The sequence below is a fragment of the Morone saxatilis genome, unplaced genomic scaffold, assembly GCF_004916995.1.
Source record: "Morone saxatilis isolate NCDOM2014 unplaced genomic scaffold, NCSU_SB_2.0 Contig23, whole genome shotgun sequence".
Classification (NCBI taxonomy): domain Eukaryota; kingdom Metazoa; phylum Chordata; class Actinopteri; family Moronidae; genus Morone; species Morone saxatilis.
Window position 1 is genome coordinate 6633152 of NW_023339796.1, and position 12584 is coordinate 6645735.

Consider the following 12584-nt stretch of genomic DNA (forward strand, 5'->3'; position numbering starts at 1 on the left):
AACAGTTTTTTAACTAATTCAAATTATTTGGGACATAATTCAGCATAATAGGAATGATGTCAAAAACTACAGAAGATGAGTCCCAGGACATAAATATTATAAATAAGAAATATTTTATTGTATTTTCTTATGTAGTCTGTGGCTATGTTTAATTATGGTAACACATTAGTTCTTTAGGGACATATCTGCTGTGAGTGCATTCTCTTGTTTACCACATTCACACCTGTAATAAACTATTTGTTGTGTTGGTCAAGGTGATGAAGAAAAACAAGCGGGAGCGCGATGAGGACAGCGTGCGCCACGGTGACCAGTATGACACCCAGCTGCTGTGGTTCCTGATGAGACACATGAGGAACAGACGGCCCCCAAGGGTGAGCTCTCAAACACTACAGAATTATTTAATTGTGTTTCAGGGTGGCGTTGAAAAGACATGGGCATGGGAAATGTAGAATCTAGGACTTTGCCTTTATTTGTAGTACGCGACCTACAGGGCCCCCTAACTAAACCCCAACCCCTATGACATTACTGGAACACCCCTTAAATAGTATGTAGGATACAGTTGGTATTATAAAATTGGAGGTCATAAGGAAGCCGAGTACTGCTGTTCTGCTTATTGACAGTTGGATGCTGTGACGTGCGAAGCATAACAATGCAGCCTCAAAGGCAGGAAATAGGAAGACTGCACGCTAGCAAACATGGGTGTAAACAATGCACAAAAATATACAAAAGAATAGACTCTGCAGATGTTTTATTAGGAAGTAATTGTATTTTAGTAACACTGAATGTAAACCAAATGTGGCAAAGGCAGGAAAACGTATGTGGCATACATAGTGTCTGCACGCACCTTTTAGACAAAGGGGAACCAAGCCTGATGGAAAAAGTGAAGACAAGCATGATGAAGTAAAAGAGCTTTCAGATGTGACCAGTGAACAGATAACAGGTGGATCACATGATATGGAAACTATTGAAAAAAACTAAATACACTAATACATTCACTACCAAGCCTGTTACCAACAATGTTATCGTCGCTTCACTTCTGAATGAATGAATGTGTCATTGCCTCAACACGAGTTGTATAAGATCATCAAAGCAGCTGCTGATAAAAGGCACAATACTTTTGGCATAAAAAAAAAAAAAGCCTTTGTGTTTTAGTTGGAATTTTCAACAAAGGCAGCGGCCAATAATACGGCCCCACCTTTGAGTCAGATAAGCAGGGAAAACCCTGTGAACATAACTTTTGTTTGGTCAAGAAGGAAACAGAAATTTGTTGTCATCTGGAGGCAGAATCTCTTAATAAAAATTAGCATTCCAGGGTGGATTTACTGGTAATTTAGCACTGGAAATGTACAGTACAATTTCTAACATTAAGGACCAGCTTGGCAAAATGTTTGCAAACTATTTCAGGCCCAATTAGTCTCATTCCTATGTTTGTCTGTCCTCCTCTTGTTTGTCTGGACGCAGGCCCGCCGCGAGGGTGCAGATGCAGACACAGATGAGTCCTGGAGCTCTCCAGATTCCTCCGATGAAGAGGAAGGGGGTCCAGACCACGTCCAGTGCATGTCTTCCTGAGCCACACACATACATACTTAGACACATACACACACACACACACACACACACACATACATACACACTTTATTGCCCTTGAATTGATGCACATAGGCAAGCACTATTGACACACTGGCACACTCAAACACTGACGAGCCACAGACTGGAGGTGTTTTATTTTTTTTACACACATACGAACTCATACAGATAAACACACACATTTACTTAAACATAGTTTTGAAGCAGAGTGACAGAGATGCTTAAACGCCTGGTTTCCCAGCAGTTGTGAGTGTGCAAACGGTGACTACAGACTGCATACACACTTCCAGATTTTTGAGAATTGTACAAAGAGGTTTAGTGAGTGCTTACATCCCTATAAACCACTTGGAGGGTCCCCCTCTGCTTGTCCATACATTATCTATATGCTCTGCCTAGCCCCAGAACAGAACATTGTACTGTGCGTGTATGGCAACAAGCACCTTCTCTTTAGGCACCCCGTAGGAAGCTATACAGCACCAGCACACACCAGCATCCCCCCCTCCCCTTCTCTTAGTAACACACTTCTTGCTCTCAAACTTTATGTACTGAGGAAGGCGAGAAGGGTGTAGAATGGTACCCTAAAACAAACCCCTCAATGTGACTTCCTTTAATTTGAACGTACAGAGGGGAAACTCCAGCATCGCCCCCAGTCTCATACTGAATTCTGGCCCTGAGCTTGTGCAGCTAGTTGCATTTTTCACCGGTTTTCTTTCCGAGGACTACTAAAATCCCTACATGCTGCATCACCCTACATGCTGCCCTCAGCTAATCCCTCCCCTCCTCTCCCCGTCACCCTCTCCCCTCACTACTGAGTGCACTTTGAATCAGGGATGCTTTAGTTTGAGACACAGACAAAAACGTGCACTGAGTGTGTGATCCATGGGGGGGAAGAGCTGTTCTCTAGTCTTGTATCTCTCCTTTTGAAAACCTACAGTGAAGTTTAGTTTGTTTCTTTGAATTTTTCGAGCGGGGGGGGGATATTTTGCACTTGAGCGTTTTTTCGACAAAGGAAGAGGAGGTTTCTTTTGCTTCCACCAGCCTTTCCTCCTCCTCATTCCTCTTCTTCTTCATCCCCTCAGTCTTCACCCCTGACACCCATCTTTGACAGGAAATCTTTAGTTCAACTCTCTAGTTGAACATTAAAATCCAGAGGCAGATGGTGTTCAGCATGTGCATAGGATACGAGAGCTGTTGTTGGGTTCTTTTGGGGAACTGTGTGATTTTTTATAGAGCCAGAACCGACCTGGATCAAATCGTTATCGAAAGGCTGCCTATGTGCCAACGGAGATTGGACTAACAAAGGTCCATGTGTAAAATCGGTCTGTGATGCTTACAGTCTCAAATCAATTGCTAAGTAACATTTCTCAGACAAACATTTGAACCAGGTCAGTTGTTTGCAGCCAGCACATCACTTGTGAGGAAATTTCCACCTGTGCTGTATTAACGTCAGCTCAAAGAGGAGGACAGAGGGGGCGGTAGGGTCAATATGCTTGCCAGTCATTTGTTGTGTGAGAGCGATAAAGTCCAGCTTTTCTCATTTTCTATGAGAACTCTAGTTAGTTGAATTTATATGTACATATATAAATATATATTAAAACTGTAAAAAAAAAAAATGCTGTTTGACTTCAAAAAAAAGAAGAAAAAAAGATGTCAAAACATTTGATTGGTATTGATGCAGAGGTTTATATTCTATATGAGGACAAAATACTTTTAAAATCCAGAGAAAAAGAAGTTGACTTCAGGCACCATTTTTGTTCAGTTTCTCCTCCTATGAATGACATCCCTCTGTTATGAACAGAACCTGCTGTCATTTCAAGTATTAAAGTTTTGATTCTCTTTCTTGTTCAAGAAGAAAAAAAAAACAGTATTTCCTTTCTAGATCTTAATCCATCATTTGAGACGGTTATATCCAGATTTTCCCACTGGCTATTTTTGGCATCTTGTATACATAATAAGGCTTTTGATGAACAATTTCTTTTCCACCACTGCCTAATATTGCGTTCTACCAGGTCAGTTGGAAATATGTACGATTCGTGCAATAAACAAAAAGACAGTGCTCTTGACGTTGTTGTCCTCTTATTGTTTTGTTCTGTGTTGTATTGTTGGAAAAAAACTTATGTATTCATTCATTTATTGGTTGATTTAAGTGGCCGTAAGAGGTTTTATTCTTTATCTGTGGAGAGTTTACACCAGGCTGCCAGAAACATTCACATATACTTTGCATAGTTTGAGAAATATTGGGGTTATTAGTGATATTCTGATTTGTTAATTTTTAAAATAGATTTTTCAGAGTGGGTAAGATGTCCTGACCTTTTATCTTAAGTTTTATGTCAAGCCTCAAAAAGACTGGATCCTACATTTCCCATAATGCAACTTAAGTGTCTTTCATGACACCATCCCCTCTGTAGTAATGTCTCTGAGACTCTCCCAAAGTTTGAAATTCAGGCTTTCTATTAAAAAGTCCAAACTGAAACTGAGCAAGACATCATCAGGGTTATTCTCAGGCTTCAGAAAGCTCAGCTAGAGCCACAGAAAACACTATATACTCTGAGTCCTTAAACTATAACTATATACAGTTGAATAATACTGAGTCATTATACTATAACTAGATACAGTTGAACTTTCTTGTAAGACTACCAAGAACAGTGGATTATGACATCTCCTGAATAACTTCTTAAAACTGACTCATGTTTGCTTTATAGTTATTAAATATAGGATGTCTTAGTTCAAGCATGTAAGATAAAATAAGTCATTTATATTTGATTGATTTAATTTATTAAATCAGAAGACATTTTGATAGGATTAGCACAGGTGTAGTTTTAGGGTCCCTGTATTGTGCACATTGGCTCAGTATCACAATGTCATGGATGACTGGCACTTGAATAATACAGCCATTGTTTACAATGTATGCTGTGGAAAGGACCTATTCTATTAATGGAAGTTTCAAGCAGACGCACTTCTTTTTCCTGGATGTTTCCAGTATGCAAACTGAGGAAGGACATATGTCCAGTTTACGGGTTGAGTACAACCAGATGATTATGCAAAAGTCAAGAGCATAGATTTGTGATTTCCTAACATTTTGGAGAGAATTTTTTTTTAATCCGTTTCTATTATTACTCTCTATATGTTGATGAGCACATTAGTCCACACCTTCCACTCTTATCTGCATGGCCTCTTGCATTACATTTTTTTCCATTAGGTAAAAAGGGACTCAAGTGTAAAACTTGATCTTTATATAGGAATCAAATTTCTGAGAAAATTGTTCCCTACATTCATAGACTCTGTGCTCTTTTCAGTTGAGAAATACACATCACACATCATCTTTACATATTGGATTTTATTCAACAGATCTTTGAGTGGGTATTCAAACTAAATACATGTTGGCAGTGAAAAAATTTTCCCAGTCACACCATATATCCATCCTTAATCTGACAAATGACAACCTCAAATCACATGAACGAAACCGACAAAAGCAAATACTTAACATGTACAGAGACATGTCTGATCTGTAAATCTGACTATGGTGTATTTTCTAATTGGAGAACCTATGAACCGATGTGCACAGCTGTAAACTGGTTCTCCAAGCTGGTGTCTACAACAAAACCAGACCTGCGAAAATACATATCAGATCACATTCTGACACACTACTCCGACATCTCTCTCACTCATCACACCTGATGCCAAATGTTTTGTAATCACAAGGATGTAATTCAAGAGGACAGATTAAATACGAAACCAGAAGAATTTAGTACAAGTGCAGCGTGAATAGCCCTTTACAACTCATCCCAATTAACAAAAGTCAACAAAGATTACATGATATGATTTTCTTGTAACACAAATGAAACAAACATCCTTTGGAATGAGTCGCTTATCTACACAGTAAGCTAGTTGAAATCTCCCCAAACAGCGGGCGCCAGCAGTCTTCCAACCTGTTTCAGTTTATTGGTTGGGCTTCCTGCCCCCGCCTCATGCATGTCGGAGATGTGATCTAGCCTATCAAATACAATCTGCCATGACATAGTGCAGACATAAATATTAAAAGAGGCACTATCATGCGCTTTCACTTGCTGCCTCATTTGTGCTAATGTGCAAACGCACGCGCACACACACAAATCACACTGATAAGAATCTGAAGGCACAGGAGCCAAGTGTCAGGTGTGTTATTCCTTGTACTCGAGAAACTGCTGCAATCTTTTCCGGTGCTCTGCAGACATCTGAATAGCACTGAGGAGTTAAAAAACAAAATGAAGTAGTTAGCATTCGCTGCATTAGCATTTAAAGAAAGCCGCTTTTAATGACCGGTCTTACTTTAGGTGGTTTCCAAACATAGTAGTTATCCTGTAGATGGCAGTCTTGAGGGTGGCCCTGAGAGCAAAGCGCAGCGTTTTGTAAGTAGAGTCTCCCATACTGCCGGTCGACCTTACAGGCTTACTGGAGGCATGAGGCAGCTTGAAGTGTCGATCTACTGCCTGAAGTCAAGGAGGACAGGACACGACTGCGATCAGTGGGCGCACAATGCAAAATAAACAGTCATTTTGTTTCACCTCCACCATGGTGCAGTGTATGTAATGGTGTCCTGGCTGTGTGTACCTGTTGTATAAATGTGTCACTATGAACAAGTATCTTTACAGTTTCCTCTTGTTTCCTTTATGTCTCATACGCTTGAGAATTCAAATTCCCTCTGCTATCTACAGGGTCAATGTCAATACCAGAGAAATACCACCCAGATAAAGGAAATGTTCTTTTTCATTATTTAGATGAGTTAGCCCTTTTCACTTTCTCTAATCTTAGCAAGCACATAGTACTGTACGGGTTGTGTTGTAGGTACAAAGTTTGGTGGTGGTTGATACTTAACCACAGAGTGCTATGCAAGGCAGATTTCACACACACAGTACAATACAGCAGGGCTATGAAATCTGATAAGTCAGTTATTTTTAATCCTCGTTGCTGTGCCAATATGTACTCTCAGGGTAGCTGCAGTAAATCATGACAGATTACCTCTTGTAAGACCAGCATGCAACTGAGAATGCTGGGTAATGTAGTCTGTACAACCCCAAACTGGTCTTCTGAGAAGGAGGCTTGAACAAGGTAAGACAGCCCTGGAGGAGGACATTAGAGGACATTGTCATGTAGATGTTGCATCAATCCGTAACCGTATGAAATGAAGAAGTCCACCATCTCTTCCTACCTTCTAAAGCCCAGATGTGCGCCTGGCTGTCTGCAAACAGAGCTTGACTGGATGCTTCTGGAAGCTGTAAGGGATTATATTAACTAGTGCAAGTTCTCTACTTAACAGACATTCAGAATCACATTTACAGTAGACTGGTGAATTAGGGGTTGTTAGACAGACAGAGTTTTAGTGAGACTATGCTACAACTTGCAGATCAAAAGAAGATACAGAAAACTCTGAAAGCAAAGCAGACTAACCAAACTAGTTTCTACAAAGAGGAAATAGCACATGCAACTAAGATATTTGGCTGTGATAAGTTTAGTAAGTACGTCACGCTTCTGATACGATCACAAGAGCAAAATTTCTGAACACTTGATTAGAACACATACCAATTAATAGCTAAGTGACAAGACACATGCGTTAAACAACTCCTTAATTCAAGCTATGTAATTACTAAGACTCATTGTAACAGTTAGATGGATGGAAAAGAGCTACATTAGTAATGTCTGCACAATCAAGCCCAAAACCAGCAGTGTTCAATTAGTGATGCTTGCAGGGTGAGGTTACTAGATTTGGTCAAACCAAATGAAAATCTACAGTGTCAGATGAGAGCATGCAGGGAGCCTCTCACTGTGTTCAGAAGCCTAAAGACGACAGCATGCACAGGTCACACATCCTTACCTTGTTAAACAAATACATTATCAGCACCCGCTTTGCCAAGAAATTTTTAACCTGAATGGGACAATTAAGTGTAAAGTTCTTTTGCTTTCAAAACTGTACAAGAAATATGTAACACAAATAAAATATTGGCTTTTCACACTTAACCCTTGGCTGAGACCACCTCAACAACTTCAAATCAGAACTAAGGTGGGCGATGTGGCCTTTACTTTATACAGCAGAAGTAGTCAGTAAAAAAGATCTGCAACATGGCTACAGACAGACTTTTCCAAGCCAGTGTTAAAAACATGATGCTAGTTTACTTCGTCATCCTTTTTCAGAGTCATTGCTTAACAACCGAATAGCTCTGCATTGAATTAAGGAAAGAAATAAACTGCCTGCATCCAAGATGTTCCTTATTTTTTTATTTCTTACAAAATAAAGTAGGCAACAAAATAACAATAATGTAAAGTAAAATGTAATCTTTTTGGCATTGTTGATGTCTTGGGGGAGTTTCTGGTGCAGCCTTTGCCCGAGTAAAAGTACTGAGTATCTGTATGTTTGCCCAAGGTTACTATTGTTTGCCCAAGGTTAATAAATGTTAAGTATGAAAAGCCTTTTGTCAATGCTGTATAAGACATACTAGCATCTATATTTTAAATTGTGTAACAAGACTGAAGTACCTGTTCTCTTCTGTTCTGGAGAAACTGAGCCAGGAGACTCGGTTTGGATGGTTCCTGCTTGGGACTGGGAACTGAGGCAGGGGATGACTGGGGACTGCCATTGACTTGTGAATCTGCACAGAGACAGATGCTAAATCACAACTTGGAACTGGTAAGAAAGCTGGATTCACAGATATCGATCATTCAAAACATTTCTAGTATAAAAAGGTCTTGAGGCACCACATATGTACTAGCAGTGGCTGCTAATAATGTTTGTCAACTCTATTTGGCTAAGGTTGGACCTTAAAGTGTCTGATCTAAGTGATCCATTATCCTACTCTCACCTGTGGAGGTGGACCAGAGTTTTGGGCCTCTCCTCATGACGTGTGGGCTCTGCACTGTGCCGGACCACGGCGAGAATTGTTCCACAGGAGCAGTAAGACGCCGCAGGGCGGGAGAAGCAAAGGGGCTGTCCAGGTCAGGCGTGAATGGCGCCGTCAGAGGACTCTGTGGGCCGCCAACAATGGAGCGCGCAAAGACCGAAGCTGGAGTTTTCATAAGAAAAGTAGGCCGCGGGCTCATCAGATCGTCTGTACCTGAGGTTACTTTAAAGAAAAAAAAAGGGGACAATAAGGAAAAAGAGGACTGGTCATAAACAGTTACATTTATTTATGTTTTATAGCAACATACCTGATGTCTCAGATGAAGTCTTCCGTTCACTCCCAGTAGACAATGATTTAGCCCTGCCATTGGTTGCTACAGTGTCATGATAGGCCACGAGTCTCTGGGTCAGATCAGCCAGCAGAGACATACACTCCTTACTGATGGCGTTCCAGTTATGAGGATGGCCACCTGGGAATGAAAGAATGAAAAAGATAAATGCATTTTGTTTGCTAATAAATACAACTGAATGATTTAATTATTTATTTGACATTAACAGTTCAAGCAAGGAACGTGTTTTTTGTGCAGACAAGGTGACAGACCTGGCTGACTCAGACTGAAGACCTCACAGCGTCGTGATGGGGAGTGTTGAGACAGCAGAGCCAAGTCCTGCAGAGCTAGAAACTAACATTTGGGAAAAGACAAGTTACAACACCCACATTTAATGACCAGTAATCACTAAAAAGAAGATGCTTGAAATAATCTAATTATGTGTTTTACCTACCTTCAGTATCATTGGCTGGTTGTCGGTAAGAACTTTAGGAAGACACTGGTGAACATCCTCAGTAAAAGATGACTGCACAGGAAAACTGTACACCTGCAGATAACAGGAAGTGCATAAGATAATGTATGACATTAAAGGCACGGCCCACAAGGGTCATTTAACTGATCAGATGAATTCTGGAATGTTCACTATGAATAATACAATGCAGTTAAATCTGGTGCTCTTCAGATACTTGGACATTCAAAGCAATGACAACATTGCCCCCTAGTGTCTAAATAATTTAAAAGTCAAAGAAAAGTTTTCTTTGCAACAAAACACTTTAACACTTTTTATTCAATCACAGGCACAAATTAGCAATCAGAACTGGGCTCAGTACATGCAATTTTATGGTGGTCACCAAGGTCAGTTGGCACTGTGTTCGTTGGTTAAATGATCAGATGTGCTGAGGTATCAGAATTTATAATTAAGTCAAACAGAAGGGAACAAACTAAATGTGGTCATTTCTATAGCACAGTGAGCCTTTTGATTTTTGATTGTATACACTTTATCTTTTATTGATAGACACATACCTCAGTGACAAAGATCCTAAAGAGCAGCAGTGTGATGTGCCAAGTGAAGAGGAGGAAGCTGGCACTGATCCACAGGTGGTAGAGCAGGAAGAAGTCCAGCAGTCCAGCTATGCTGTCAAGAGGGTGGGCGGAGCTGGAGGTGGAGATCAAACACAGATACATTCATCACTTTATCTGTCCAAAATACAGCACTTTGTGGCTGGGCTCAAACTAAAATAAAACAAGAATGTCTGTTCAATCATATATAAACATAGAATCTATACTGACCTGTTCAAATGCAGATTCAGTGTTTTACAAATCCATGCTTTGGGAATGTATCCTGTTAACATAAAAGAGGTAAATAAAAACAGAGCTCAGTTAATAACTGAACAATAATGTGAAAGTTAAACTCTTTTAAAAGTTTGTTCTATGGTGAGGGAGCTCTGTGTTACTGAAGATTCATTTGTAAACAGAGGTCACTTACCTAAAAACAAATACACAACAATGTAGTTCCTGACAGATTTAAGTGCTTGAGTGGCGCTGCACTTCACCACCAAAGGTAAGGATCCCTTAAAGCGAAGGTATTTGTATTGCTGTAGAAGAACAACAATGAGTTAACATCAACGCTAATCATAAACGATTGAAAAGGACAATACCTGATATTTTGTCTTTCCAATGTTTGGGTCTGCATTTTTCGATACCAAAGATTAATAAACCTGTATGTTGATTGGCAGAAGTGTAAACCAGATTTGACCGAGGTGTAAATGGAGGCTGATTAATGACTACAAAAAGCATTTAAGATGTAAACAGATCTTATATTCATATATACTTAAATATTCAGTCTTTGCATCATCGTCAGTGGTTTAAATGAGTAAACTCATGTCACATACCTGAACAGTGTGGAAAGAGACATAGTTCATGTTGTGGATCACACCCAGCAGACTGTAAGAGAATCCAACAAAGGCTCCAGCCAGCAGAAGGATGAGGTGATACTCATTTAGACACATCTGAGGAGAGCTGTCACTGTTGAAAACAAACGGGGCAATTAGACTATGGATGAAGTATGTAAAGCTAAACATGTTTTATGTGGTAGCTTGCTTACCCATCACTCTGTGCACAAGGGTAGCCGAGTGTCTCATATCTGCCACCGATGGTGATGGCACAACACCATGCCACGATTATTCCCATGATGCAGTGGACCAGGGAGTTGACAAGCTGACGAGGGTGGAGCAGCTGACCCAATAGGGCAATTTTCGAGCACGCAATAGTTGGGATGACTTAAAAGAAACAGAACAAACAACAAGAGTTACAAGCAAAGTCTGTGTGTGCTGTTGAGCAGATGCAATGTGTAAACTCAAAGTAACAGGTAATCACATGACATCCTTCAGACGCAAGTTAACAATACCAAACAGCCCCCTGACACTCACCTGTATAATACTCCAGGTTCAGGAACCCAACCATGAGGATCACTCCACACAGCAGGATTAATGAGAAGATGGCACTTGCACTCCTTAGGAGGGACAGGCATTCTGCGCATAAAAAAACATTCTATAATAAGCTTCACACGACCTCAGATTAGGAGTCAAATCTCACAATGAACGTGGTGACTGACCTGATATCGTCTGGATGGGATGCAGGAGACTGAACTTGCTGAGGATTACAAAAACTGCAGTGATGGGTGGCAACAACAGGACAGCCCAAGCAATACTGGCCGCAGCTCTCCAGCAAATCACCTGAACAGCAGTCAGTCATTCATTATTAAAAATGTAATTTAATCAATTTAAAAATAATAATTTTAAAGTTTAAAATTTAAGTGATTAGCATTTTCAAATATTTTTGGCCTTTTCTAGGCTAAACGAGTATTTACCTAAACATAACAATAAAGGATAGACTCGTTCATAATTCAAATACTGTTTTGCAGCGCAGGATACTTTACTGTCTGTTCCTCTAGTGGTAGAAACTACTGAGCATCTGTTCTCTTTTAGTGTGTACACAAGTTAGTTTGGAAAGACAACCAAACGTGAATGTCCTTCAAAGTTAAAAATGCACTTAAACATCTTGACACAGCCTTTTTCAAAAAGAATCGCTTATTCACTAGCATTGATTTGACCATTGTGCTGCTTAAATCATATTAACGTATGGAAGTGAACCAACAGGGGATCATTTTCAAACTTATTTCCGCCTGATTTGGTTAATTAAAAAAATATATATATATTAATAATGCATTGCAAAACTTAACTCTATACTAACTTGACAGGAAATATGTTATTGTAATGGTATTTAGTAAAAATAGCTAGCCATTTTAGAAACATATTTAACGCTAGCTATTTTTCTTTTGATTAGCCCGTTATTTTAATTTGCTCCGGTTCTTTTTTTCTGTATAAAAACTTAAATACTCATATATTGGGCCTACTTGGCACATATTTAGCTTAACTGTACTTTCCTTCCTTGTTCTGTAACTTGGTTTCTTTGTGTTTTTGTGCCAAATGTTAGCGACGCTCGCTTCAGCTCGCAGTTAGCACGCTAGCACAGGCGATAACTTGCACGTTTCTCTTTTATGAATGAAGACTTGAGCGTAAAGACTCACCTTGCGGACAAACCAACAACTTTGCTCTGCAGAAAACATGTTGTGTGGATGGACGGAGAGCCACACGGGGACAATAATCACTTCGGCTCTCCTGCTGTCAAACTATTTCACACTCAGTTTCCCATATCGCGCCACATGGGACCTCTGAAGGACCCCGATTAAAAGGTTGTCCGTATTCCTGCCTGCTGCCAGTATCACAGCCACATGA

General features: G+C 40.0%; 2 protein-coding genes across 2 annotated transcripts in view; one reads left to right on the top strand and one right to left on the bottom strand.

Moving 5' to 3' along the window:
• Window positions 1-3643, top strand: part of dcaf8 (DDB1 and CUL4 associated factor 8) — a 7808-nt gene extending 4165 nt beyond the window's left edge. The window contains exons 11-12 of the mRNA XM_035671317.1: window positions 255-371; window positions 1462-3643. Coding sequence (XP_035527210.1) covers window positions 255-371; window positions 1462-1569 — 225 coding nt within the window. The 3' untranslated portion in view covers window positions 1570-3643. The remainder of the gene's footprint in view (window positions 1-254; window positions 372-1461) is intronic.
• A 1258-nt stretch (window positions 3644-4901) lies between these two features.
• On the bottom strand, window positions 4902-12551 carry ndc1 (NDC1 transmembrane nucleoporin). Its single transcript, XM_035671316.1, has 18 exons — window positions 12377-12551; window positions 11402-11522; window positions 11217-11318; window positions 10892-11066; window positions 10680-10812; window positions 10274-10382; window positions 10078-10129; window positions 9811-9943; window positions 9242-9334; window positions 9060-9141; window positions 8767-8928; window positions 8421-8681; window positions 8098-8210; window positions 7439-7489; window positions 6776-6839; window positions 6586-6686; window positions 5896-6056; window positions 4902-5811 (listed from the first exon to the last, which is right to left on the bottom strand). Exons 1-18 carry the CDS (start codon window positions 12413-12415, stop codon window positions 5748-5750), a joined length of 2016 nt encoding a protein of 671 aa, XP_035527209.1. The 5' UTR covers window positions 12416-12551; the 3' UTR covers window positions 4902-5747.
• Window positions 12552-12584: the final 33 nt, after the last annotated feature.